At 45.5% G+C, this 26,449-nt stretch overlaps 1 protein-coding gene across 3 annotated transcripts in view; it reads right to left on the bottom strand.

Annotated features, from left to right (window-relative positions):
- Positions 1 to 2,401: 2,401 nt before the first annotated feature.
- The window catches only part of LHX9 (LIM homeobox 9), a 34,042-nt gene continuing 9,994 nt past the window's right edge, over positions 2,402 to 26,449 (bottom strand). Inside the window, exons 3-5 of one of the 3 annotated variants that reach the window (XM_075617051.1) lie at positions 22,953 to 23,314; positions 14,511 to 14,707; positions 2,402 to 3,765 (exon numbers count right to left, since the gene is read on the bottom strand). In XM_075617051.1, the coding sequence (XP_075473166.1) occupies positions 3,709 to 3,765; positions 14,511 to 14,707; positions 22,953 to 23,314 (616 nt within the window). In that variant the 3' untranslated portion in view covers positions 2,402 to 3,708. Of the gene's footprint in view, positions 3,766 to 4,574; positions 9,884 to 14,510; positions 14,708 to 22,952; positions 23,315 to 26,449 lie in introns of those variants that run through there. The other 2 variants (XM_075617050.1, XM_075617049.1) reach the window with 2 other exon arrangements.

Genomic DNA, 26,449 nt, shown 5'->3' with positions numbered 1-26,449 from the left:
GGAGGGAGGGAATGAGGAGGAGGGATAGAGAATGTGGGGGGGAGGGGAAGGAGAGAAAATAGAGGGAGAGGGAGAAAAAATATAAGGGATAGAGAATGGGGGGAGGACGAGATAGAGAATGGCGGGGGAGGGAGAGAAAATGGAAGGAGAGCGAGATAGAGAATTGGGGGAGGGAGAGAGAATGGGGGAGAGAGGAGAGAGAATGGGGGGGGGGGGAAGGAGAGAGAATGGGGGAGGGTGAGAGAATGATGGGAGGAAGAGAGAATTGGGAGAGGGGGATAGAATGGGGGGGGAAGGAGAGAGAATATGGGGGGGAGGGATAGAGAATGGGGGAGGGAGAGAGAATGAGGGGGGAGGGAGGGGAAGGAGAGAAAATAGAGGGAGAAAAATATAGGAGGGATAGAGAATGGGGGGGAGGACAAGAAAGAATTGGGGGAGGGAGTGAGAATGGCGGAGGCGACATAGAGAATTGGGAAAGGGAGAGAGAATGGGGGGAGGGCGAGATAGAGAATGGCGGGGGAGGGGGAGAGAATGGGGTGAGGGTGAGACAATGGGGGAGGAAGAGAGAATGGGGGGAGGAAGAGAGAATGGGGGGGAGGTAGGGATAGAGAATGGGGGGAGGGAGGGATAGAGAATGGGGGTGAGGGAGGGATAGAGAATGGGGGAGGGGAGGTAGAGACAGAGAATGAGGGGGAGAGAGAGAGTTCTGTGCGTCACTGTATCTCTCTTTCCTGCAGAATGTCCCTGCCAGGGCTGGGGCCAGTGTGAACGTTTGCATCAGATGGAAGGCGCGTCACTAACACGCGTGTTAACACGCACACACGCAGAAAACGTGGCAGCACGGCCACGAGAACCTTTCTTTCCCCCAATAACTATACGTGACATCATTCATCATTAATAATAAAAATAGCAAATCTAAAACTCTGCGCCGGGAGTGATATTAATATCACTTATATGGGGTAATAGGGGGAGTTATATGGGGTAATAGGGGGAGTTATATAGGGTAATAGGAGGAGTTATATGGGATAATAGGGGGAGTTGTATGGGGTAATAGGGGGAGTTATATAGGGTAATAGGAGGAGTTATATGGGGTAATAGGGGGAGTTATATGGGGTAATAGGGGGAGTTATATGGGGTAATAGGGGGAGTTATATGGGGTAATAGGAGGAGTTATATGGGGTAATGGGAGGAGTTATAGGGAGGGGTTATATGGGGTAATAGGAGGAGTTATAGGGAGCGGTTATATGGGGTAATAGGAGGAGTTATAGGGAGCGGTTATATGGGGTAATAGGAGGAGTTATAGGGAGAGGTTATATGGGGCAATAGGAGGAGTTATAGGGAGCGGTTATATGGGGTAATAGGATGAGTTATAGGGAGCGGTTATATGGGGTAATAGGAGGAGTTATAGGGAGCTGTTATATGGGGTAATAGGAGGAGTTATAGGGAGCGGTTATATGGGGCAATAGGAGGAGTTATATGGGGTAATAGGAGGAGTTATAGGGAGCGGTTATATGGGACAATAGGAGGAGTTATATGGGGTAATAGGAGGAGTTATAGGGAGTGGTTATATGGGACAATAGGAGGAGTTATAGGGAGCGGTTATATGGGGTAATAGGAGGAGTTATAGGGAGAGGTTATATGGGGTAATAGGAGGAGTTATAGGGAGCGGTTATATGGGGCAATAGGAGGAGTTATAGGGAGCGGTTATATAGGGCAATAGGAGGAGTTATAGGGAGCGGTTATATGGGGTAATAGGAGGAGTTATAGGGAGAGGTAATATGGGGTAATAGGAGGAGTTATAGGGAGCGGTTATATGGGGCAATAGGAGGAGTTATAGGGAGCGGTTATATAGGGCAATAGGAGGAGTTATAGGGAGCGGTTATATGGGGTAATAGGAGGAGTTATAGGGAGCGGTTATATGGGGCAATAGGAGGAGTTATAGGGGTTGGTTATATGGGGTAATAGGAGGAGTTATATCTCAGTCCTAGTTAGTTTGGAGGAGCAGAGGGGACATGCAATGCAAGTTTCAGTTGACCCTGTTGGTCCCATGCGGAGATACCTTAATACCCCGCTATCCCGGAGTGGGGTTGATGCATTTCCAGGTGAATTATCCCTGAATATTATATAACGCTATTTTCGGATTGCCCCGCGTCCTGCACGCCCCGGCTCCTCCGTCTCTCCCCCAAACCACCCCTTGGAATATTTAAAAGCAGGGGCCACCTCGTGTGTGCAGGTGCCAAAAATAATTAACTCCTGCACCGCCAGCCACGCCTGAGCCTACTGCAAAGCGAGGCGTCGCTGGTCCCCCCTGGCAGGGAAGGGGTTAAGCTACGCACGGGCTTTTAATTCTCGCCATTGCCACGGGGGTTTCAGCATTGCGTCCGCACCAAAAAAAAACATGTTTGTCCATGAAAAATGCCTTTATTATACAGGGGACAGGAAGGAAGGTTATTCACACGCGTGTATACAGTAGAGATGAGAAAAGTGTCATGCAACGTTTTATTCTGTTCGAACAGAGCAGTCCCACATAGTGTATAAAATAAAACACACGTGTTCCCCTCCTAGTCCCCGTCCCGCTCACATGAAACGGTCCCGTCGGTTACAGTTCTGGAGATATACCATTCTGTTTGTTGTGGGTTTATTTAAAGATGGCCGCTCCCGTGATTCCCTAAACCGCTCAGGGCCGGGTCTCTTCCAGCCGCGGATGTTCTCACTGCTGCCGGTCTCCTCGTGTGTTGTTAGGCGCTAACGAAGCGGGCGTCGGGTTCTACGTTTAGCAGCTTATCTTCCCGGTAACAAAATGGCTGACACGCGCGCGACGTGGCCGAGCGCTCTGCCCGTGCCATCGCCGTGGCTACGTGGGACTGATACTTGGGGAAAAATGAAGCAGGCAGCAATATATCGGATGTAGTATTTTTGTTCACCCCCAGCTACATATATATATATATATAAAGAAAAGAAACCACAAATACAACATCTTTTTTGTTTGTTTTTTCCAAGCAGGTTAATATAGAGTGCTTTAATTAACCCCTTCTGTGCCGGAGAGAGAGGCCCGTGACACCATGAAGGGTTAAAAAAAGAAAAAGCATCGGAAACACAGAAAACATTTATGCCAGGCTGCTCCGTTTCACCGGGAGTAAAGAGTTAAAATTGGCGCAGCTCTGTGTCTGCCACGGGATATATATGGGAAGTCCAGCAGTCTTATTGGATGACAATGAAACATTAAAAGACCCCTTCCCTATCCGTGGTAGTACGCTGTAAGTCGGGGGGGTGGGGGGCTCAACTTCGGGCCTCCAGGGCCACCGACAGGTCAGGTTTTCAGGATATCCCTGCTTCGGCGCAGGTGGCTCAGTCGTCGACTGGTGGCCCACTCCAGTCTGCCAAGGTCCACCAACAGGTTCGGTTTTCATTACCTTCCTGCCACAGGTGGCTCAACCGAGCCACTGATTGAGCCACCTGTGCTGAAGCACTAATATCCTGAAAACCTGACCTGTTTGAGGAGGGGTAAGCTATATCAGGGGAGGGGGCAGGAACAGGGTTTAACATTCCGAAAAAAAATGACATAAAAGTTTTAGGTATATATTTATATATATGTGTGTGTGTGTGTCTGTGTGTGGTTTTGTGTTTTGTGTTTGTTTTTGCTAATTTTGTCTTTGTCTTCACTGCGGTAGCTTTTCCGATCAAACTTTTCCCCCTTCTTTAAATACTTTAGGGTGCTTTCACACGCCGGGTTGTATTGCTGAGATACACCGGACAATGTTCTCCCTGGAAAAAATCATAGCAAAAAAAAAAGGATTAAACTACAGAGCAGCCGGGCGCTAATGGCGATGCAAGTCATTGAATTTCGTGTGTCGGGGCTTAATAAAACCTGCCGTGAAAACCCTTTATTCTCTGCTGGACGGAGCCTGCGTCCGCTCCAGCAGGGAAGGGGTGTTCAGGGAACCTGGGGGCGATATATATATCAAGGGTTGGCGGCTAGACGCGGGGCGGGTGTTCTCTCGTTAGCGGCGGGTGGCGCCGGCGTCAGATGGGGAAAGATGTGACGTGAGTGTGTTTCCGTGTGACGCTCATCTCTCAGGCACAGAGGTTACAACGGCCCCTCAGATCTGGGGGTTTAACGGGAGTTACAGATGCAAACTGGGATACATCCTATTATAGTGTTGTGCAGGGGAACTGACCCTATAACCGCTCCTATAACTCCTCCCCTAACTGCTCCTATAACTCCTCCCCTAACTGCTCCTATAACCTCTCCAAACCTCTCACTCCACTTCAGCCCGTCAGCATCATGCATATTTGCCCCATGATACTGTATATATCTGTCCATAGCATGTAAAAATTTTTGCTCACGCAACAACCAGCAGCATTTTTACCATGACTGCGTTTTTAAAAAACCGTGTCAAAAACCCTGCATCATTTCTGAAGTCAAATCGTAAAGAAGAAAAAGTTAAATTGGTGGAAAGTACACATTAGCCGCATTTTGTACCGTGCCTGTCGAGCTGTATTTAAGCCCCATTCGGTCGAAGATAAATCAAATAAAAATAAAACTCCGGTGAATACAAAACGGTTTATTCACACAAATTTAATCAGAATATTTCACAACGGTTTTGGTCCATAAATATTCAAGAGGAAATCGATTCTATACAATGCATTTCTCAATAAGCAAAAAAGAAAACGGACAATTTTCGCTATATCACACAAACCGTACTGAAAACACCAAAATGTATATATAGGTTTATTGAATAATTTTTTTCATCAGACTAACCAGCTGCATTAAATGCCAAAACCTGCCATCTCTAACATGACGACACACTATAAAAAGATTGTTTGTTTTTTTTATTATTTGTATTCATTTTTTTTATTCCGAAATAAGAGTGAAACAGTACAAAACTATTGAATTGTCAAAAGAAAAAAAAAAGAAGGGGGGTTCCAAGGATTCATTTAACAAACGACACGTGTGTATATATATATATATATCCTGATTTTTCACACATAAAAAGTACTCTGAAGTACAATAAGGCACTGCGTAAAACTGAGATTCAAACCCTCTGCCGGTCAAAAGCGGCTTCACTTGTCTTGATAAAGGCAGAAGACACACTTTGAGGAAGAAAAAACAAAGTTAGAAAAAAAGTGTCTTTATATACAATGTTTTATATGAAGTGAAATAAATGACGTATTGTCAGGTATTAGGGAGGCGCCATCTTGGATTAGTGATGTTATTGGAGGCCTAGGAAGAGAAGCTGCGGTACACTGAGGTTACACACTAAGGCAAGGGTTCTCCACTCCAGTCCTCAAGACCCTCCAACCGGTCAGGTTTTCAGGATATCCCTGCTTCAGCAGAGGTGACTCAATCACTGATTGAGCCACCTGTGCTGAAGCAGGTTCCCGGGAGTAGCAGAGAAACGGAGAGATTAGTGTGGAATTTCAGTGGAGGATTGCGTTTTTCTCTGCTTTCTTTTTCCCCATGCCGTCACACATCGAGGCTCAATTCAAAATGGCCGCTTCCTACATTCTCTCCAGGGAGAACCGCAACAAGACGTTATTTTATCTTCATTTAGTAACGAGGCCACATTTTACCAAACGTATGTTGTCTGCCTTTCATTTGAGGGAGTCAGCGAGTGTCTAAATTTCTCTTTCTGTTTTTATTTATTTTTTAACCTGTAAAAGATTTATCGGAAGATTTCGACTTAAGCCCCCGCCATAGGGAAGGGGGCCTAAGCAAAGCGGGTTTTTACTTGGCAGGGGGGAAAAGGCCTATAAATTAGTCATAAAGACAGGATTGATTGACCATAACCTTTCCATATCTAAAAATTGAAAATATCCACAATTTTAGCCCGATAATTGTTTTTTGTTTTGTTTTGCATAAGTGCCATTTTTCTGGTTTTATATTTCTTAACACCCTGAGCGGGAAAAAAGTTTGAATAAATGCACTTTAACTCCTTAGTGTTCTGGGTTAGCTGGACAATGCCATCTGTGTGGGGTTGTGTAATGTTTAATAAGGGACGCGGTTAGATTCTCACGGCTGCCTCAGAGGGGGTTTTCTGATCCTATCTGGTAGACAAATCCTCCCCCGCCAAGGCAGGCTACACACATCGCAATGTGGCCTGCACGTGTTTCAGATGTGAATTTACACGCTAGGAGCTAAATACTCTTTCAAATCAAATGATTACAATGTCTGCGTTCTTTCCTCAGTGGTCAAGAGGCAGCCATCTTGGAACTATGATGTCATTCCTGGCTGCAGTGCGTCAAGATTCATTGCTAATTCCTTTCCTGAAACGGCACAATCTCGCCCACGTCCTCCACCTTGCCGTTCGCCACAGAGAAGTTACACAACAGGGTTGTGTGGTTTCAGAGGAAGGAGAAGAAAGAGGAAATAGCCTTGTATCTCAATGCACTGCAGCTGTCCATAAATGGCCGCCCCCTGATTCCCAGAGGAAAATAAATTAAGATAGCATTAAAATGAACGTGCTTCAGTGTAGAAGAAGGGATCCCTTTGATAATTACACTTCCAAAACATTAGTGAACTAGTAAACTAAGTGTGTATTGAAGGACAAAATGGCCGCTGTCTATGTGTGGGGCCTACATACTGTACATCCGTTTATTGTAAGTAGCAGAAGGTTTAGGGGTCTGAAAGTGTATAGACTAATTGGAAGGCATAGAGAAGCTGCCGTACATTGAGATTAAACACTTAGGCCCAGATAAACTATGTGGAGTTTTTCCTTAGCGCGCTTTAAGGCCCATTCAACGCTAAGGCCAAGCAACTCTTTGGAAATCCGATCCTTAACCTTTTGGGTTCTTTGAAACCCCAAGTTGTACGGGACAGCACAGGGGAAAAGGACAGGTCCATGTTTCAGGAAACGCAGCAGCCAGAATCAATGAGGACATGACTAAAACAAAATGGCTGACTCCTCGGATAAACTAATTCTGCCTCACCAAGTGTATTCCAGCACTCCAAAGGGTCAAAATGGGCAGGTTTATTATCATTTGTACAGTGCAGCATGTTCATTTTTAGCGAGGATTTCTTTTTTTGTTAATACCTCAACATAAAACGCTATTTAAATGTGCAAAGGTTTTATTCGATCAAGCAAGACGTGGGCTGAGAGGCTGAGCAATGGTACACAATCATTTCATGGATACAAATGAACATTCACCACTGTCAAAAGCCATTGGCTTTAAGTTAATAAAATAAAACACATTAAACCAGGCAACGGATCGACAAATGTAATCCCAGTGCTTCAAATTGATGTTATTTCTCGTCTGGAAATCACTTCTCACTCATATTCCTGTATCCTGGCTCAAATATTTTGTATATACTTTGTTAATGCACCAGTTTCAAAATGGTGTGTGTGTGTGTGTCTGTTTGTGTGTGTGTATGTGTTTGTTCAAAACCAAACAAAAGTCTGTGACATCATTACACTGGGAATAAATTAAAATGGCGGTGTATATAATGTGTGTGTGTGTGTAATGTGTGTATATATCTGTGTGTGTGTGTGTGTGTGTATGTGTGTGTGTACACACACACACAAACAGATGTTCACTTCCAATCAAATGTCTTGGTGGTTACCATGTTGATAATATTACATAATTACACTGGGAATGAATTAAAATGGCGGTGTATATAATGTGTGTGTATATAATATGTGTGTGTATCTGTGTTTGTGTGTACACACAAACAGATTGTTCATATAATTCTACAATATACTGTAATACACAAGTGTACTATATACTGTATACTATAAAGTATTGGCATTTTAGGTTTCAGACAGCTGTGTTTTTTTATTTCCTATTTTGCGGGACTTGGTGCTTCCAAGTCTAAAACGTTTCAGTCAGGATACAATGAAAATATCAGGAGAAAAGTTACAAATGTTTTTTTTCTTTGATCTGAGTTTACGTTAAGCCAGCGTCCCAAGCTGAGAATGGGCACTTCCATTTTGCACATCAGCTATTTTATACAAAAAGTAACAAAAATATTTTATATTAGAAATACTCAAAGTCAGGTACAATCTCGCGGAACAGGCGTCACAAATTTAAATTAGCAATGCCAAAGAAAAACCTCACTATGCCCACAGAACATTTCCCAAATCACACTTTGCTTATTTCCATCATTGTTGAAAAAAAACAACAAAAAGACATCAAAAAAGAAAAAGGATTTTTGTCCAAAGTAATTGACATTTTCAATTAAAATTCAGCTTGTATGCCTCAAAATATGTTTTAGGATAACAATATATCAGATCTCTGATGATGTTTAACAAAGAATAAGAAAAAATAGAAATATTTTTCATTTAGTGCAAAAAAAATCCCGGAAATCATTTAAAAAAAAGTCTGAATTTCCTCATTTCTGTGTGGGTTTTTGCACCCTTTTTAATGTTTTTTTCTTACTCTTCTAGGTTGCAGACATTTTATCAGAAAATGAATGTGAAAGGTTTTAATTAGAGGACATAAAAAAAATGACTAATTTGACACCGCAGGCGTCTTTTAAATTGGGTAAAAATTGCTAAATAAAATCCGGTATCTCTTTAAAGTTCCAATGTGATAAGCGCGATATCAACTTGGTTTCATGTTACCCCAGGAATATATATACAGTGTGTATATATACACTTTTCAAATGAATAAGGAGATTGCTGATTTAAACTGAAATTATATTTTTTTTTTGGGGGGGGGGGGGCGGGAGGAGCACGTTTTTCTTTCTGTGGCAAATGTATTTTTTTCAAGGTTATGGAAATAAGTAAAATATCATTTTTAGAGGCACTTGCAAGATGTGTGAATGTGTTTGTGGTTTTCCTTTTAACCCTTACCTCACTTAATGATCATTTGAACAGAAGAATAACAAAATAAGACGTATGCTAGTTGACATGTGTGTTTCATGTTTAGTAACATGGATGTGTCGTGTTTGGTAACATGGATGTGTCGTGTTTAGCCACGAGGCAGAGCAAAAAACTCCCCCGTGGCAGGGCTGTTCTGCAGATATGTCCGGGGCACAGAGAGAGTCACAGTTACATGGGCACAGGACAGAGACAGGGAGGGTACAGACACGACAGGTATGGCAACCTCAAGGTGTCCGGATCAGTGGGAGGTGACATACCTGTGACTGGAGCATAGGGGGCAGTCACAGGAACGAGAGAATAGAGACAGAGATGGGACACGTGAGTAGAAAAGAGAAGGGACAGTGACAGAGAGGACATACAGTGCTGTGCGTGTGTGTGGAGGGGTCTCTCAGTGTCCGAACCCCTAGTATTTAATGACGTAGTACTGTATAATTTAGGGTAGAGTCCTGCCCTCCTCTCTGTCCCCCCCGTCCTTCTCCCCCATATTGGTCAGGCATTGGCCAACCACACAAATAATTCCCCCCCCTATCTTCTCCCCAATTACAGGCCAACTGAGTCTGAGAACAGCTCCCTGCGACCTTGGGAAGGTCACATGCCCCCATGCCATGTAGACTGCAAGCTCCTGAGTTCTTCCATCTGTCCTCGGAAGGGTAACACACCTGCAACTTATTCCCCCAAGCGGCTACATTTGAACTCCTCCATCTTCCAAAAAAAAAGTGTGGTGGGTTTTCGAGAGATGATTGAAAAAAGAATGCAAAAGTCTCATGAATGTCAAACGTAGGGTTTGAGCCAGGGTGTGGTCATTAAAAAAGGTTGGTGAGGGTAGTTTGTGGCGGGCTGCCGGGTTCATGGGCGTCCATGTTTGGGGTTACGGACGCCCCGACATTGAGGGAAGGGCTGGTGAGGTCTGATAATGTGGCGGAGGTCCCCGTGGGCGTTAACGCAGCGCTTTCCGCTGACGCCGGGGCGCTGAGGGAGGCACCTTCGACTTTATCGCAGACCCCCGTCTCCTGCCGCAAAAGATTCCTCCTGAATTTCGCCCGTGCGTTTTGAAACCACACCTGCAAACCAATCCCAATTCATTTCTTTACCGATCATTTGTAACCGGCTTGATTTTTATATATTTTTTTTAAAACCGATTTTGCGACATTTGTTTCCGTATAAATCCGCGGCCCACACACTGAATATTCATGTCGCTAACAACATTTAAACCCTTTCCCTGCTGGGACAGGCCCGGAGTGCGTCAACGGGCGCGCCAGCAACGAATGGGTTCAATCGTGCCGACTCTTTAGAATAAAACTGGCAGGGGCCGCGGTGTGTTTTGAAAAAAAACTCAGAAAATGTTTCTTTTTCAACGTTGCGACCCAATATTACATAACTCATAAAAGGCACACCCCCTCCCGGGCAGGGGACCGACAGGGGGAAAGTGGGGTGTAGCGAGGGAGTGAACAGGCCGGTTATTAGGGATATCCCTGCTTCAGCACAGGTGGCTCAATCACTGACTCACCAAAGACGGAGCCTCTGATTGAGCCACCTGTGCTGAAGCAAGGACTGATTGAGCCACCTGTGCTGAAGCAGGGACTGATTGAGCCACCTGTGCTGAAGCAGGAATATCCTTAAAACCTGACCTGTTGGTGGCCTTGGAGGACTGGAGTTGGCCGCCCCTGATATAACCCTTTCACTGCCAGTGTGGCCAGGGAAGTATGTCAGAGCCGATCTCTCAGGCGGTGAACAGGTCGGTGTCATTTATTATTATAATTTTGCTCCAGACAAACTGATTAAGTCTGTAAAGGGCGAAACGCTGAATGGGATAAGTGTGAGCTCTGGGGCCCCGTGTTCCCGAGACCTTTATTGCTCTTGTGAAAATGTGTTAGCGTGATTACTGAACACTACTATTGAGAAATAATCACTGAATATTCCTAGAGCTACAGTATGATGTATATTATATGCTGTATATTACACATCACTATGTGAGACTGCCTTCCAATGAGTGAGACTGCCTTCCAATGAGTGAGACTGCCTTCCAATGAGTGAGACTCCCTTCTAATGAGTGAGACTGTCTTCCAATGAGTGAGACTGTCTTCCAATGAGTGAGACTCTTCCAATGAGTGAGACTGTCTTCCAATGAGTGAGACTGCCTTCCAATGAGTGAGACTGCCTTCCAATGAGTGAGACTGTCTTCCAATGAGTGAGACTGTCTTCCAATGAATGAGACTGCCTTCCAATGAGTGAGACTCTTCCAATGAGTGAGACTGTCTTCCAATGAGTGAGACTGCCTTCCAATGAGTGAGACTGTCTTCCAATGAGTGAGACTGCCTTCCAATGAGTGAGACTGTCTTCCAATGAGTGAGACTGCCTTCCAATGAGTGAGACTCTTCCAATGAGTGAGACTGTCTTCCAATGAGTGAGACTGCCTTCCAATGAGTGAGACTGTCTTCCAATGAGTGAGACTGCCTTCCAATGAGTGAGACTGTCTTCCAATGAGTGAGACTGCCTTCCAATGAGTGAGACTGCCTTCCAATGAGTGAGACTGTCTTCCAATGAGTGAGACTGTCTTCCAATGAGTGAGACTGCCTTCCATTGAGTGAGACTGCCTTCCAATGAGTGAGACTGCCTTCCAATGAGTGAGACTGCCTTCCAATGAGTGAGATTGCCTTCCAATGAGTGAGACTGCCTTCCAATGTGTGAGACTGCCTTCCAATGAGTGAGACTCTCTTCCAATGAGTGAGACTGCCTTCCAATGAGTGAGACTGCCTTCCATTGAATGAGTCTGCCTTCCAATGAGTGAGACTGCCTTCCATTGAATGAGTCTGCCTTCCAATGAGTGAGACTGCCTTCCAATGAGTGAGACTGCCCTCCAATGAGTGAGACTGCCTTCCAATGAGTAAGAGTGTCTTCCAATGAGTGAGACTGCCTTCCAATGAGTGAGACTGCCTTCCAATGAGGGACACTGCCTTCCAATGAGTGAGACTGCCTTCCAATGAGTGAGACTGCCTTCCGATGAGTGAGACTGCCTTCTGATGAGGGACACTGCCTTCTAATGAGTGAGAGTGTCTTCTAATGTGTGCGACTGCCTTCCGATGAGTGAGACTGCCTTCCAATGAATGAGACTGCCTTCCAATGAGTGAGACTGCCTTCCAATGAGTGAGACTACCTACTAAAAGTTCTAATAAGTGAGAATGTCGGTTACTGAGTGATAATTAACGTACTGTTGGATATCAGCGGGGAAAGCAGGCAGGGTGTTAGGTTATATAGGGTGGGGTATTAACAGCAGAACGAGAGGGGTGGTGATGCCACTTTATACATCACTGGTAACACCTCACAAAGACCATATCCCCAGGACATAAATAAATGAGAGATTCAGCAAAGCAGCGATTCTAAAATGGTGCCTGATCTACATCAGACCCCAGTCCTCAAGCCGCCCAACAGGTCAGATTTTCAGGATATGCCTTCTTCAGCACAGGTGGCTTTATCAGTCCCTGCTTCAGCACCGATGGCTCAATCAGCCCCTGCTTCAGCACAGATGGCTCAATCATCAGCTCTGTCTTCTGAACCTCTGTTTAAGCCACCTGTGCTGAAGCTGGGATATCCTGAAAACCTTACCAGTGGGGCGGGGGAGGGGAGTTGTGTGTGTGTGGGGGGGGGGGGGGTAGTTGAGGACTTGAGTTGAGCACCCCTGCTCCACACCATAAAAGTTATTAGGAAAGTCTAAAGGACCTTAATATGTACATTGAGAGGAGGGACTGCCTTCCAATAAGTGAGACTGCCTTCCAATGAAATGAGTGAGACTGCCTTCCAATAAGTGAGACTGCCTTCCAATGAAATGAGTGAGACTGCCTTCCAATGAGTGAGACTGCCTTCCAGTGAGTGAGACTGCCTTCCAATGAAATGAGTGAGACTGCCTTCCGATGGGTGAGACTGCCTTCAAATTAGTGAGACTGCCTTCCGATGGGTGATACTGCCTTTCAATGAGTGAGACTGCCTTCCAATGAGCGAGATTGCCTTCCAATGGGTGAGACTGCCGTCCAATGGGTGAGACTGCCTTTAAATGGGTGAGACTGCCTTCCAATGGGTGAGACTGCCTTCCAATAAGTGAGACTGCCTTCCAATGAAATGAGTGAGACTGCCTTGCAATAAGTGAGACTGCCTTCCAATGAGTGAGATTGCCTCCCAATGACTTGAGTGAGACTGCCTTCCGATGGGTCAGACTGCCTTCAAATGAGTGAGACTGCCTTTCGATGGGCGAGACTGCCATCAAATGAGTGAGACTGTCTTCCAATGGATGAGACTGCCTCCAATGAGTAAGACTGCCTTCCAATGGGTGAGACAGCCTTCCAATGAGTGAGACTCCATTCCAATGAGTGATACTGCCTTCAAATGGGTGAGACTCCCTTCCAATGAGTGAGACTCCCTTCCAATGAGTGAGACTGCCTTTCGATCAGTAAGACTGCCTTCCAATGTCTGAGACGGCCTTCCAATGAGTGAGACTGCATTCCAATGAGTGAGACTGCCTTCAAATTGGTGAGACTACCTTCCAATGAGTGAGACTGCCTTTCGATGAGAGAGACTCCCTTCTGATGAGTGAGACTGCCTTCCAATGGGTGACACTGCCTTCCAATGGGTGAGACTACCTTCCAATGAAATAAGTGAGGCTGCCTTCCAATGGGTGAGACTGCCCTAAAATGGGTGAGATTGCCTTCCAATGGGTGAGACTGTCTTCCAATGGGTGAGACTGCCTTCTGATGAGTGAGACTGCCTTGCAATGAGTGTGACGGCCTTCCAATGAGTGAGACTGCCTTGCAATGAGTGAGACTGCCCTCTTGTGAGTGAGACTGCTTTCCGATGAGTGAGACTGCCTTCCAATGAGTGAGACTGGCTTCCAATGAGTGAGACTGGCTTCCTATGAGTGAGACTGCCTTCCTATGAGTGAGACTGCCTTGCAATGAGTGTGATGGCCTTCCAAGGAGTGAGACTGCCTTGCAATGAGTGAGACTGCCCTCTTGTGAGTGAGACTGCCTTCCGATGAGTGAGATTGCCTTCCGATGAGTGAGACTGCCTTCCGATGAGTGAGACTCCCTTCCAATGAGTGAGACTGCCTTCCAATGGGTGAGACTGCCTTCCAATAAGTGAGACTGCCTTCCAATAAGTGAGACTGCCTTCCAATGGGTGAGACTGCCTTCTAATGAGTGAGACTGCCTTCCATTGAGTGAGACTGCCTTCCAATGCATGTGACTAAACTTCCAATGGTCAGGCTGCCTTCCAAAGAGTGAGACTGCCTTCCAATGAGTGAGACTGCCTTCCGATGAGTGAGACTACCTTCCGATGAGTGAGACTGCCTTCCAATGAGTGAGACTGCCTTCTAATGAGTGAGACTGCCTTCCGATGAGTGAGACTGCCTTCCGATGAGTGAGACTGCCTTCCAATGAGTGAGACTCCTTCCCAAGTGAGTGGAACATAATATGTATCCCAGATATCACAGGTCGCTACATCTCCTCAACACAATCCTTTCACCCCAATGGACTTCTATAAAACCCCTTCCCTGCCAGAGGGGCCAGTAGTATACATCAGTCCTTACCCTTCCAGCAGCCAAGGGGCAAAGCGGTGAGGGCTAACATCGTTGAATCACGCGGACACATTAAAGATGGCGGACGTCACACTGGTATTTGGAAGGGAATAATCGTCTCTCACCTGCAGAACTCTTTTGGTTAATCCGGTTTTCTGAGCCAGCTGCTTCAGGTCCTTAGCGTCCGGGTTGTGGTTTATGGCGAAATAAGACTTCATGGTACGGAGCTGGTGGTGTTTGAAGGAGGTGCGCATGCGTTTGGTCTTCTGGGAGGGCGGGTAAGACTGGTCCCTGTCCAGATCTGTCTCATTCTCGTTGCAACCTGAGCCGGAAAGTGACAAGATGACAATAATATGACTATCTGCGTCAGTTTGTGTCAAATTATAAAACTTGCGAGTTTGTTCGGTGAGACGCTGATCTCTCAGCCACAGGGGTTATAACAAGACGTGTCACGCGAACTGTCATACGTCCTATTATACAGGTGTGCAGGGGAACTGACCCTATAACTGTTTCTATAACCGCTCCCTATAACTTCTCCCCTAACTGCTCCTATAACTCCTCCCCTAACTGCTCCTATAACTCCTCCCCTAACTGCTCCCTATACCTCCTCCCCTAACTGCTCCCTATAACTCCTCCCCTAACTGCTCCTATAGCTCCTCCCCTAACTGCTCCTATAACCGCTCCCTATAACTCCTCCCCTAACTGCTCCTATAACTCCTCCCCAACTGCTCCTATAACTCCTCCCCTAACTGCTCCTATAACTCCTCCCCTAACTGTTCCTATAACTCCTCCCCTAACTTCTCCTATAACTCCTCTCCTAACTGCTCCTATAACTCCTCTCCTAACTGCTCCTATAACTCCTCCCCTAACTGCTCCTATATCGCTCCCTATAACCCCTCCCCTAACTGCTCCTATAACTGCACCCTATAACTCCTCCCCTAACTGCTCCTATAATCGCTCCCTATAACTCCTCCCCTAACTGCTCCTATAACCACTCCCTATAACTCCTCCCCTAAGTGCTCCTATAACTCCTCCCCTAACTGCTCCTATAACTCCTCCCCTAACTGCTCCTATAACTCCTCTCCTAACTGCTCCTATAATGGCTCCCTATAACTCCTCCCCTAACTGCTCCTATATCGCTCCCTATATCCCCTCCCCTAACTGCTCCTATAACTCCTCCCCTAACTGCTCCTATAACTCCTCCCCTAACTGCTCCTATAATGGCTCCCTATAACTCCTCCCCTAACTGCTCCTATAATGGCTCCCTATAACTCCTCCCCTAACTGCTCCTATATCTCCTCCCGTAACTGCTCCAATAACTCCTCCCCTTACTGCTCCTATAACTCCTCCCCTAACTGCTCCTATAGCCGCTCCCTATAACTCCTCTGCTCCCTATAACTCCTCCCCTAACTGCTCCTATAACTGCTCCCTATAACTCCTCCCCTAACTGCTCCTATAGCCGCTCCTTATAACTCCTCTGCTCCCTATAACTCCTCCCCTAACTGCTCCTATAACTGCTCCTATAACTCCTCCCCTAACTGCTCTTATACCTGTATATTCTGTGGGAAGCGACAGGCACACAGAGGAAGTCTGCTCTGCGTAACGAGAGATTTATTTTCGTTACATACATAATAAGCCGATTACTTTTTTACTTAAATATATCATTAGACAAATCAAATGAATCGGATGACGAAACATAAGCTGAATTTGGGAGATTTTTGTCAGCAACAATTTCATGTGAAAAACATTCGATCGGATTTGATTGTATTCGATTATATTTTCTATTTCCCCTTTTCATTATATCTTTGTATTACAGCCAAAAAACTGTTTATACAGAGGTCCGCAGAGCTGACACTTTGCAGCGCATATCTACCAGCCATTCATTCATTTGCACCATTTGTGCAAAAACATTGAAACGTCGATATTAAAATCTACGTAACAAGAAGCAGCTTGCTCAGTATTTTATTTAGCAGGCTCTCCCGCCTGCAAAACCCTCCTATTTATCAAAGAAAAAAACCTCAAGTTATCGAAACTCTTCCGCCGGCAAAATTGGAGCAAAAACTGTACCAGAGTTATCAGAGAAAAAAATCTGGTGTTGTTTTTTTTTGTGTCGGTTGGAAGCGGAGAGAAAACTATGTCCCATGAATGCTTAAACCCGCTCGGGGAACATTGTTGGCAAAGTAATTCTGATCCCGTCAGAAAAGAGAAACATTCATTTTTCACAAGAGACAAAATCAGACAGAAACAGTTACCTGAAAGGGGATTCAATCGATTAAATCGGTGACACTAATAAGCTGATTTGACATGGACAGTTTTGTTGGCGGGACAGCCCCTTACAATTAGAGCGTCAGCGAGTGACCCCTATTCGTCAAACGCAGAGACCGAGAAACGACAAACCCCATTAAAATCAAAGTAAAAACACGGCCTGCTCCCAATTAGGGGTTCAAGGGTTTCCAAACAGGTTCCACATTGCCGGTCATATTTTTAAAGCCCGGCTAAATAAATAAATATGGTACGGCGTCGGTAATTTTCCGGGCGCAAAATCTGGCGAAGGGAGCGTTGGGTTAGGGAACAGAATGGAAAGGGGATTTGTGCCGGAATATATGGGCGGATCTCGTTAAGGGTTATTAGCCTATTAAGCCTATTAATAATAGGGATTAACCCTTTCTCACGCAGCCTCCTGCTACGCCTCTGGCAGCGAAAGGGTGACGGAAAAGCTGGTCATGCAGTATACGGGTCTTACATTTGGGGAGAAACAGTCCCGTTTTGGACACATTTCCCAAGACGGCCATTAGAGGGCGCAATTAGCATTGGATTAAGGAGTTAAAGGGCCCAAGTTAAAGGGCAGTTCCTCCTAGGACCAAAGTAAACAGGACGAGATGAATTAAGAGGATTGACATTACGAACCAATTAACATTCCCACCAATTAAACAAACACCTTAAACATGAAATAATTAACCAGATGAGTATTTTTACATTTTTTCTATTAAAAAAAACACATCTCCGCAGTAAATAAAGGTTGCTTTTTATGGAGGTGGGGGTGGGGGAGGAGGGGTTGGGGGGGGGGTTGGGTGTGGGGTGGGATGCGGGGCGGGGGGTGGGATGCGGGGCGGGGGGTGGGGTGGGTGGGCGTTGGCTGTGTGGTTTTTGTAGGAGATACAAGTTCCCCGGGCCTAGATAATAAAAAAAAACAATAGTCCTTTATATATTAATAATAAATAATTACCCTTTAAGGGAGTAATCCATGCAATGTGTTTGAAATAAATAATTAAATCAATGCTGTGGTATTAGATATTAGTTGCTGCCTTTTATTATGTTAAAATTCAACTCTTAATGCCATTATTAATGAGTGTTAATACCCTGAGCATCCTCTGATTTCTATAGCAGGTTTATCCCACCTCCCCAGCAGTGCAAGATCTCTGCAACACTTTCCTGAGTGAGATCATTTGTTGCCAATGTTCCAGCAGTTTGAGCTGCAAACTGTAACAATAGATAATGTTACCATAATAATATCAGGATACATTGTAGCTGCTGAGTTACACTGACTTAAGGATTGATTTGAAACGGAAAGACGGCCATTAAGCGAACCCTGGGAAGCAGGATCTCGAACACGGGAGAACTAATCGATCGGCAGCTTGGATAATTCGTTTTCAATAAAGGTAATCAAAGGCGGCGGATATTAAACTAAAAAAAGATTTCTTTTTAAATGGTTAAAATGCTTGCATTGTCTCATTAAATAATGCAACACAGTAAAACAAAATCTCTCGCTAAGTACCGAATAGTTTATCAATCACTATACAGAGGTTTGCTGTTTATTCCATGTTGTATGTAGAGGCGATTTTTTTTGCTGTTCTTTGCTAAGCTTCCACCATCTACCAAAGGGATAAAAGGACGGAACAACAATTACCAGATAAGGAGTTGGTTATTTTTCCATTTTTACGATGCTTACTTTATTATTCGATCTTTAACGCATTTTGTGTTCTGCTTCTACTAATGCACTCCTGTGCTTGGGGGCCACCAACAGCACAGGTTTTCAGGATATCCCAGCTTCAGCACAGGTGGACTGAGCCACCTGTGCTGAAGCAGGGATATCCCCAATACCTGGCCTGTTGGTGGCCCTTGAGGACAGCAGTTTGCCCCCTGTGCGAATGTATCCACCGGCCACTGGAAAAAGAACTCATGTCTTGTGTAAGTTGCACATTAGAACCGTGTCCACTAATTCCAGTGACTCCTGAACATTTTGACACAAGCGTTGAGTTATAAACTCTCCCGATACGTGGCATTAATCACCCGGAAATAAACCCTTTTTCTTTTTCAATAAACAATTTCCAATTCCACAAATCTCCGTCGGCCCACTCATTGAAATCGCAGAACTATTTCAGAAGGATAAAGGCTTGTTGAATATTTGCAGTTACATTGGGGACCCCTTCCCGTGACACTAACACACCTCAAAGAAAATATTCTGAAACGACTAAGACCTTTTGTAGTCTGCATTGGAAACAGCTCTGTGCTGCCCGGTGCAGTGGACCAAGTGAGACAAAACAACAGAATGAGGTTGGTAAATCTTATCGTAAGTGGCGTTGCGGGGATCACACTTTTAAAACATATCATATTGGGGGTATTGCAACTTTAAGCCCTAAACTATAACACTGCAATAAATGTGGAACTGCTTAAGTCGCAGATATTCATTGCGGTTAGGAGAAATTATAAATATTATATTGCAGACTTTATTTATTAGTCAATAAATGCTAATATTCTGCCCAAAAGGCCTACAAATAATGTCTCTTTTTTTTCTGTGTAATATTTCAATATAACGAGCGTCTGCCGTCTAATCCCCGGAGAAACGTACTGATAACAAAGGAGCTCAACTGCAAACTCTTTGTAGAAAAAGAGGCCGACTTGCTAATTGACGCAAACAGGGGTTTTTTGTAGCAAAAATTTGGCGCGTTTCACGTAGCGCTAGTGTGTGTCTCTGTAATAGCCTGAGATTTCTCTGTCTGCGTCAAAAACTAGGCTTTTTTTTCATTTATTTTGGCACACAGAAATGGCGGTGCTACTGCTGCGGCACAGTTTATTCGAGCATTTGCCCGTTCTGTGCCGCAGCAGTAGCCTGGCGCGCGCCCGAGTGTGACGGGCGCACGCCGAAGCAGCGGAAGAGCGCCCTCCGATCGGGGCGCTCTCCCTACCGCTGCCGGGTCCGCCGGGTCCCCCGGAACCCCCTGCCGCTGTCCCGCGATCGCGGGACACCAGGGCTCCCTCGGGGAGCCCCTGGACACGCGTGCAGGGGGCGCACGCTCCCGATGACGCGTGACCGCGCGTCTATGACGCGCGGCACGCCGAGGGGCGGCCACTAGCAAGCCGGGAGATTTCCCGGCTTGCGGTACCGACCACACTTCAATAAAGTGTGTCGGTAGTGTAGGTGCACAGAAATGGCCGGCGCTGGACTCACAGAAATGGCCGGAGCTGGACACACAGAAATGGCCGGAGCTGGACACACAGAAATGGCCGGAGCCGGACACACAGAAATGGCCGGCGCCGGGCACACAGAAATGGCCGGAGCCGGACACACAGAAATGGCCGGAGCCGGACACACAGAAATGGCCGGCGCTGGGCACACAGAAATGGCCGGCGCTGGACGCACAGAAATGGCCGGCGCTGGGCACACAGAAATGGCCGGCGCTGGGCACACAGAAATGGCCGGCTCTGGGCACACAGAAATGGCCGGCGCTGGACGCACAGAAATGGAGGCGCTGGACGCACAGAAATGGCCGGTGCTGGGCACACAGAAATGGCCGGAGCTGGACACACAGAAATGGCCGGCACGTCACACGGATACGTCCCATAATACTCTTCACCCCGCTCACATTTTATGACGCTTTCTTTTTCTTTTTACCGCTGACATTTTGACGCCCAAATAAATTTGAAAAACTCTGGTAATACAAAAGCCCCAAAATGTTTCAAATTCAATGTTTAAAAAAGAGCTTCACAATCCTTTTATTTCGAAAATAGACACAGGAGAAATATATATATATATATGGTGTATCTCGAAAGCTCGCACAAATAAAAGCATTTCGTTGGCCACAGAACGGTATCATCTATTTGTTTTTTGATTATATATATATAACCCACTAAAATAGCAGTTTTTCCCCTAATTTTTAGTTTGGGAACAAACACCCTGGGTATTTCACTATCAGTAAAGAGCATATAGCATTTAGGAAACTATTATGAATTATTTATTGTAGTTTAGATACAAAATTATTTTCTGGACACTTTCCGTACAAAAACAACACTTTTAAAATGTTCAAAAACACCACTAAAAGTTTTCTGTGGAAAAGCAGAAAATGGACAATAATTGCAGGGGATTTATAAACTGGGCTTTCAAAACAAACCTCAACGCTTTGATTTGCTGCCCCTAGCCAACCTGCAATAAAATCTGCATTTTGTTTCCGTCTGGTGTAAAGTTTCAAAGCTAAAAATACGATACCTTACATTTTGCAACCGGCATTAAAAAAACAGTCAATTGCAATTCCGATACTACAAACATGGCCATCTTTAATATGCCCCAGGGAAAAAGTTTATTAATACGAACAGGATAAAAGCAATGAATATATATAAAATGAGGGTGGTTAGTAGATATTGTGTGACATCGATGGGTTTAACTGTATAATTAAATGCTGGTTGTTGGCCAAGAGATTCCACTGTCACAGCTAATTAATAAGGAACAATTAACACAGGAGGTGCCCCGCCTCGGTGCATCACGCATCACAGGGCACGGAACAAGATTACCACGAATTCCAGATTCTCAGAGAGCTTTAGGGAAGAAATGTAGGGTCAGACTGTGACTGAGCATCGCGTTAAAGGGTTAGTCTCACACAGGGGCACAGTGACCTAATGACAGGGACGTGTGTAATGGGTTAAAGGGTCAGTCCCACGTTGGATCAAAGTGACCTAATGACAGGGATGTGTGTAATGGGTTAAAGGGTCAGTCCCACGTAGGAGCAAAGGGACCTAATGACAGGGACGTGTGTAATGGGTTAAAGGGACAGTCCCACGTAGGGGCAAAGTGACCTAATGACAGGGATGTGTTTAATGGGTTAAAGGGTCAGTCCCACGTAGGGGCAAAGTGACCTAATGACAGGGACGTGTTTAATGGGTTAAAGGGTCAGTCCCACATAGGAGCAAAGTGACCTAATGACAGGGACGTGTTTAATGGGTTAAAGGGTCAGTCCCACGTTGGATCAAAGTGACCTAATGACAGGGATGTGTTTAATGGGTTAAAGGGTCAGTCCCAAGTAGGGGCAAAGTGACCTAATGACAGGGACGTGTTTAATGGGTTAAAGGGTCAGTCCCACATAGGAGCAAAGTGACCTAATGACAGGGACGTGTTTAATGGGTTAAAGGGACAGTCCCACGTAGGAGCAAAGTGACCTAATGACAGGGACGTGTTTAATGGGTTAAAGGGTCAGTCCCACGTTGGATCAAAGTGACCTAATGACAGGGACGTGTTTAGTGGGTTAAAGGGACAGTCCCACGTAGGAGCAAAGTGACCTAATGACAGGGACGTGTGTAATGGTTTAAAGGGACAGTCCCACGTAGGGGCAAAGTGACCTAATGACAGGGATGTGTTTAATGGGTTAAAGGGTCAGTCCCAAGTAGGGGCAAAGTGACCTAATGACAGGGACGTGTTTAATGGGTTAAAGGGTCAGTCCCACATAGGAGCAAAGTGACCTAATGACAGGGACGTGTTTAATGGGTTAAAGGGACAGTCCCACGTAGGAGCAAAGTGACCTAATGACAGGGACGTGTTTAATGGGTTAAAGGGACAGTCCCACGTAGGAGCAAAGTGACCTAATGACAGGGACGTGGTTAATGGATAAAGGGTCAGTCCCACGTAGGAGCAAAGTGACCTAATGACAGGGACGTGGTTAATGGGTTAAAGGGTCAGTCCCACGTAGGGGCAAAGTGACCTAATGACAGGGACGTGTTTAATGGGATAAAGGGTCAGTCCCACGTAGGAGCAAAGTGACCTAATGACAGGGACGTGGTTAATGGATAAAGGGTCAGTCCCACGTAGGAGCAAAGTGACCTAATGACAGGGACGTGTTTAATGGGTTAAAGGGACAGTCCCACGTAGGAGCAAAGTGACCTAATGACAGGGACGTGGTTAATGGATAAAGGGTCAGTCCCACGTAGGAGCAAAGTGACCTAATGACAGGGACGTGGTTAATGGATAAAGGGTCAGTCCCACGTAGGAGCAAAGTGACCTAATGACAGGGACGTGGTTAATGGATAAAGGGACAGTCCCACGTAGGACAGATGATTAACACGAATAACTTTTAAATCGGTTGACAACAAATCTCAGTTTTCTCTTACATTTTGAAAAAATGGGAATTACATCCCTCGTTCGAACCTTCTATTTTCCTTTTTATCATTATTATTATTATTAATAATAATAATAAATATTACCTGCAGTCATAGAATAATAACAATCATGGCAGTAACTATTGCTTTACTAATAACAACGCTGGTAATTAGTGCAGGTTTCCGGGTGGTCGCAGGGTCCTTACCTGAGGTGTAGGTCATCATGTCCAACCCCAACGCTTGGCTCTTCCTCTTCCTTGGCCGCCCTTTCTGCACCGGTCCCGTCCCGTTACCAAAGTACGGCAAAGCCGCCAGTCCGCCGCCCTTGGCGGAGAGCTCGTTGAAGCTCAGCTGTGGGTGGAACTCCCCTTGTACCAGGACCTCAAAGTGCGCCCGGCAGTAGACCAGCTTCTCCTTCATGCCAAAGTGGTCTCCAGTACTCAGCGTCTTGTTGCAGGTGGTACACGTAAAGCAGCCCAGGTGATACACGGACTCCCGTGCTCTCATCACCATCTCCGAAGCCGAGATACCGAGGTGGCACCGAGCGCATCTCTGCACCGAAAACCTTCTGGAGACAAGCAAGAGGGGGTATTAAAGGGGACCCCACATTTATAACAGCAAACAGCGGCCCAAGGGAGCGGTTATATGGGGTAATAGGAGGAGTTATAGGGAGCGGTTATATGGGGTAATAGGAGGAGTTATAGGGAGCGGTTATATGGGGTAATAGGAGGAGTTATAGGGAGAGGTTATATGGGGTAATAGGAGGAGTTATAGGGAGAGGTTATATGGGGTAATAGGAGGAGTTATAGGGAGCGGTTATATGGGGTAATAGGAGAAGTTATAGGGAGCGGTTATATGGGGTAATAGGAGGAGTTATAGGGAGGGGTTATATGGGGTAATAGGAGGAGTTATATGGGGTAATAGGAGGAGTTATAGGGAGAGGTTATATGGGGTAATAGGAGGAGTTATAGGGAGCGGGTATATGGGGTAATAGGAGGAGTTATAGGGAGAGGTTATATGGGGTAATAGGAGGAGTTATAGGGAGCGGGTATATGGGGTAATAGGAGGAGTTATAGGGAGGGGTTATATGGGGTAATAGGAGGAGTTATATGGGGTAATAGGAGGAGTTATAGGGAGAGGTTATATGGGGTAATAGGAGGAGTTATAGGGAGCGGGTATATGGGGTAATAGGAGAAGTTATAGGGAGCGGGTATATGGGGTAATAGGAGGAGTTATAGGGGGCGGTTATATGGGGTAATAGGAGGAGTTATAGGGAGAGGTTATATGGGGTAATAGGAGGAGTTATAGGGAGAGGTTATATGGGGTAATAGGAGGAGTTATAGGGAGCGGTTATATGGGGTAATAGGAGAAGTTATAGGGAGCGGTTATATGGGGTAATAGGAGGAGTTATAGGGAGGGGTTATATGGGGTAATAGGAGGAGTTATATGGGGTAATAGGAGTAGTTATAGGGAGAGGTTATATGGGGTAATAGGAGGAGTTATAGGGAGCGGGTATATGGGGTAATAGGAGGAGTTATAGGGAGAGGTTATATGGGGTAATAGGAGGAGTTATAGGGAGCGGGTATATGGGGTAATAGGAGAAGTTATATGGAGCGGTTATATGGGGTAATAGGAGGAGTTATAGGGAGCGGTTATATGGGGTAATAGGAGGAGTTATAGGGAGAGGTTATATGGGGTAATAGGAGGAGTTATAGGGAGAGGTTATATGGGGTAATAGGAGAAGTTATAGGGAGCGGTTATATGGGGTAATAGGAGGAGTTATAGGGAGGGGTTATATGGGGTAATAGGAGGAGTTATATGGGGTAATAGGAGGAGTTATAGGGAGAGGTTATATGGGGTAATAGGAGGAGTTATAGGGAGCGGGTATATGGGGTAATAGGAGGAGTTATAGGGAGAGGTTATATGGGGTAATAGGAGGAGTTATAGGGAGCGGGTATATGGGGTAATAGGAGAAGTTATAGGGAGCGGTTATATGGGGTAATAGGAGGAGTTATAGGGAGCGGTTATATGGGGTAATAGGAGGAGTTATAGGGAGAGGTTATATGGGGTAATAGGAGGAGTTATAGGGAGCGGGTATATGGGGTAATAGGAGAAGTTATAGGGAGCGGTTATATGGGGTAATAGGAGGAGTTATATGGGGTAATAGGAGGAGTTATATGGGGTAATAGGAGGAGTTATAGGGAGAGGTTATATGGGGTAATAGGAGGAGTTATAGGGAGAGGTTATATGGGGTAATAGGAGGAGTTATAGGGAGCGGGTATATGGGGTAATAGGAGAAGTTATAGGGAGCGGTTATATGGGGTAATAGGAGGAGTTATAGGGAGCGGTTATATGGGGTAATAGGAGGAGTTATAGGGAGAGGTTATATTGGGTAATAGGAGGAGTTATAGGGAGAGGTTATATGGGGTAATAGGAGGAGTTATAGGGAGCGGGTATATGGGGTAATAGGAGAAGTTATAGGGAGCGGTTATATGGGGTAATAGGAGGAGTTATAGGGAGCGGGTATATGGGGTAATAGGAGAAGTTATAGGGAGCGGTTATATGGGGTAATAGGAGGAGTTATAGGGAGCGGTTATATGGGGCAATAGGAGGAGTTATAGGGAGCGGTTATATGGGGTAATAGGAGGAGTTATAGGGAGAGGTTATATGGGGTAATAGGAGGAGTTATAGGGAGAGGTTATATGGGGTAATAGGAGGAGTTATAGGGAGAGGTTATATGAGGTAATAGGAGGAGTTATAGGGAGAGGTTATATGTGGTAATAGGAGGAGTTATAGGGAGCGGTTATATGGGGTAATAGGAGGAGTTATAGGGAGCGGGTATATGGGGTAATAGGAGGAGTTATAGGGGGCGGTTATATGGGGTAATAGGAGGAGTTATAGGGAGAGGTTATATGGGGTAATAGGAGGAGTTATAGGGAGAGGTTATATGGGGTAATAGGAGGAGTTATAGGGAGAGGTTATATGAGGTAATAGGAGGAGTTATAGGGAGAGGTTATATGTGGTAATAGGAGGAGTTATAGGGAGCGGTTATATGGGGTAATAGGAGGAGTTATAGGGAGAGGTTATATGGGGTAATAGGAGGAGTTATAGGGAGCGGGTATATGGGGTAATAGGAGAAGTTATAGGGAGCGGTTATATGGGGTAATAGGAGGAGTTATAGGGAGCGGTTATATGGGGTAATAGGAGGAGTTATAGGGAGAGGTTATATGGGGTAATAGGAGGAGTTATAGGGAGAGGTTATATGAGGTAATAGGAGGAGTTATAGGGAGAGGTTATATGTGGTAATAGGAGGAGTTATAGGGAGCGGTTATATGGGGTAATAGGAGGAGTTATAGGGAGCGGTTATATGGGGTAATAGGAGGAGTTATAGGGAGCGGTTATATGGGGTAATAGGAGAAGTTATAGGGAGCGGTTATATGGGGTAATAGGAGGAGTTATAGGGAGCGGTTATATGGGGTAATAGGAGGAGTTATAGGGAGAGGTTATATGGGGTAATAGGAGGAGTTATAGGGAGAGGTTATATGAGGTAATAGGAGGAGTTATAGGGAGAGGTTATATGTGGTAATAGGAGGAGTTATAGGGAGCGGTTATATGGGGTAATAGGAGGAGTTATAGGGAGAGGTTATATGGGGTAATAGGAGGAGTTATAGGGAGCGGGTATATGGGGTAATAGGAGAAGTTA

This window comes from Ascaphus truei, chromosome 10 (genome assembly GCF_040206685.1).
Source record: "Ascaphus truei isolate aAscTru1 chromosome 10, aAscTru1.hap1, whole genome shotgun sequence".
Lineage (NCBI taxonomy): Eukaryota > Metazoa > Chordata > Amphibia > Anura > Ascaphidae > Ascaphus > Ascaphus truei.
This window is presented reverse-complemented; position numbering and strand designations above follow the sequence as displayed.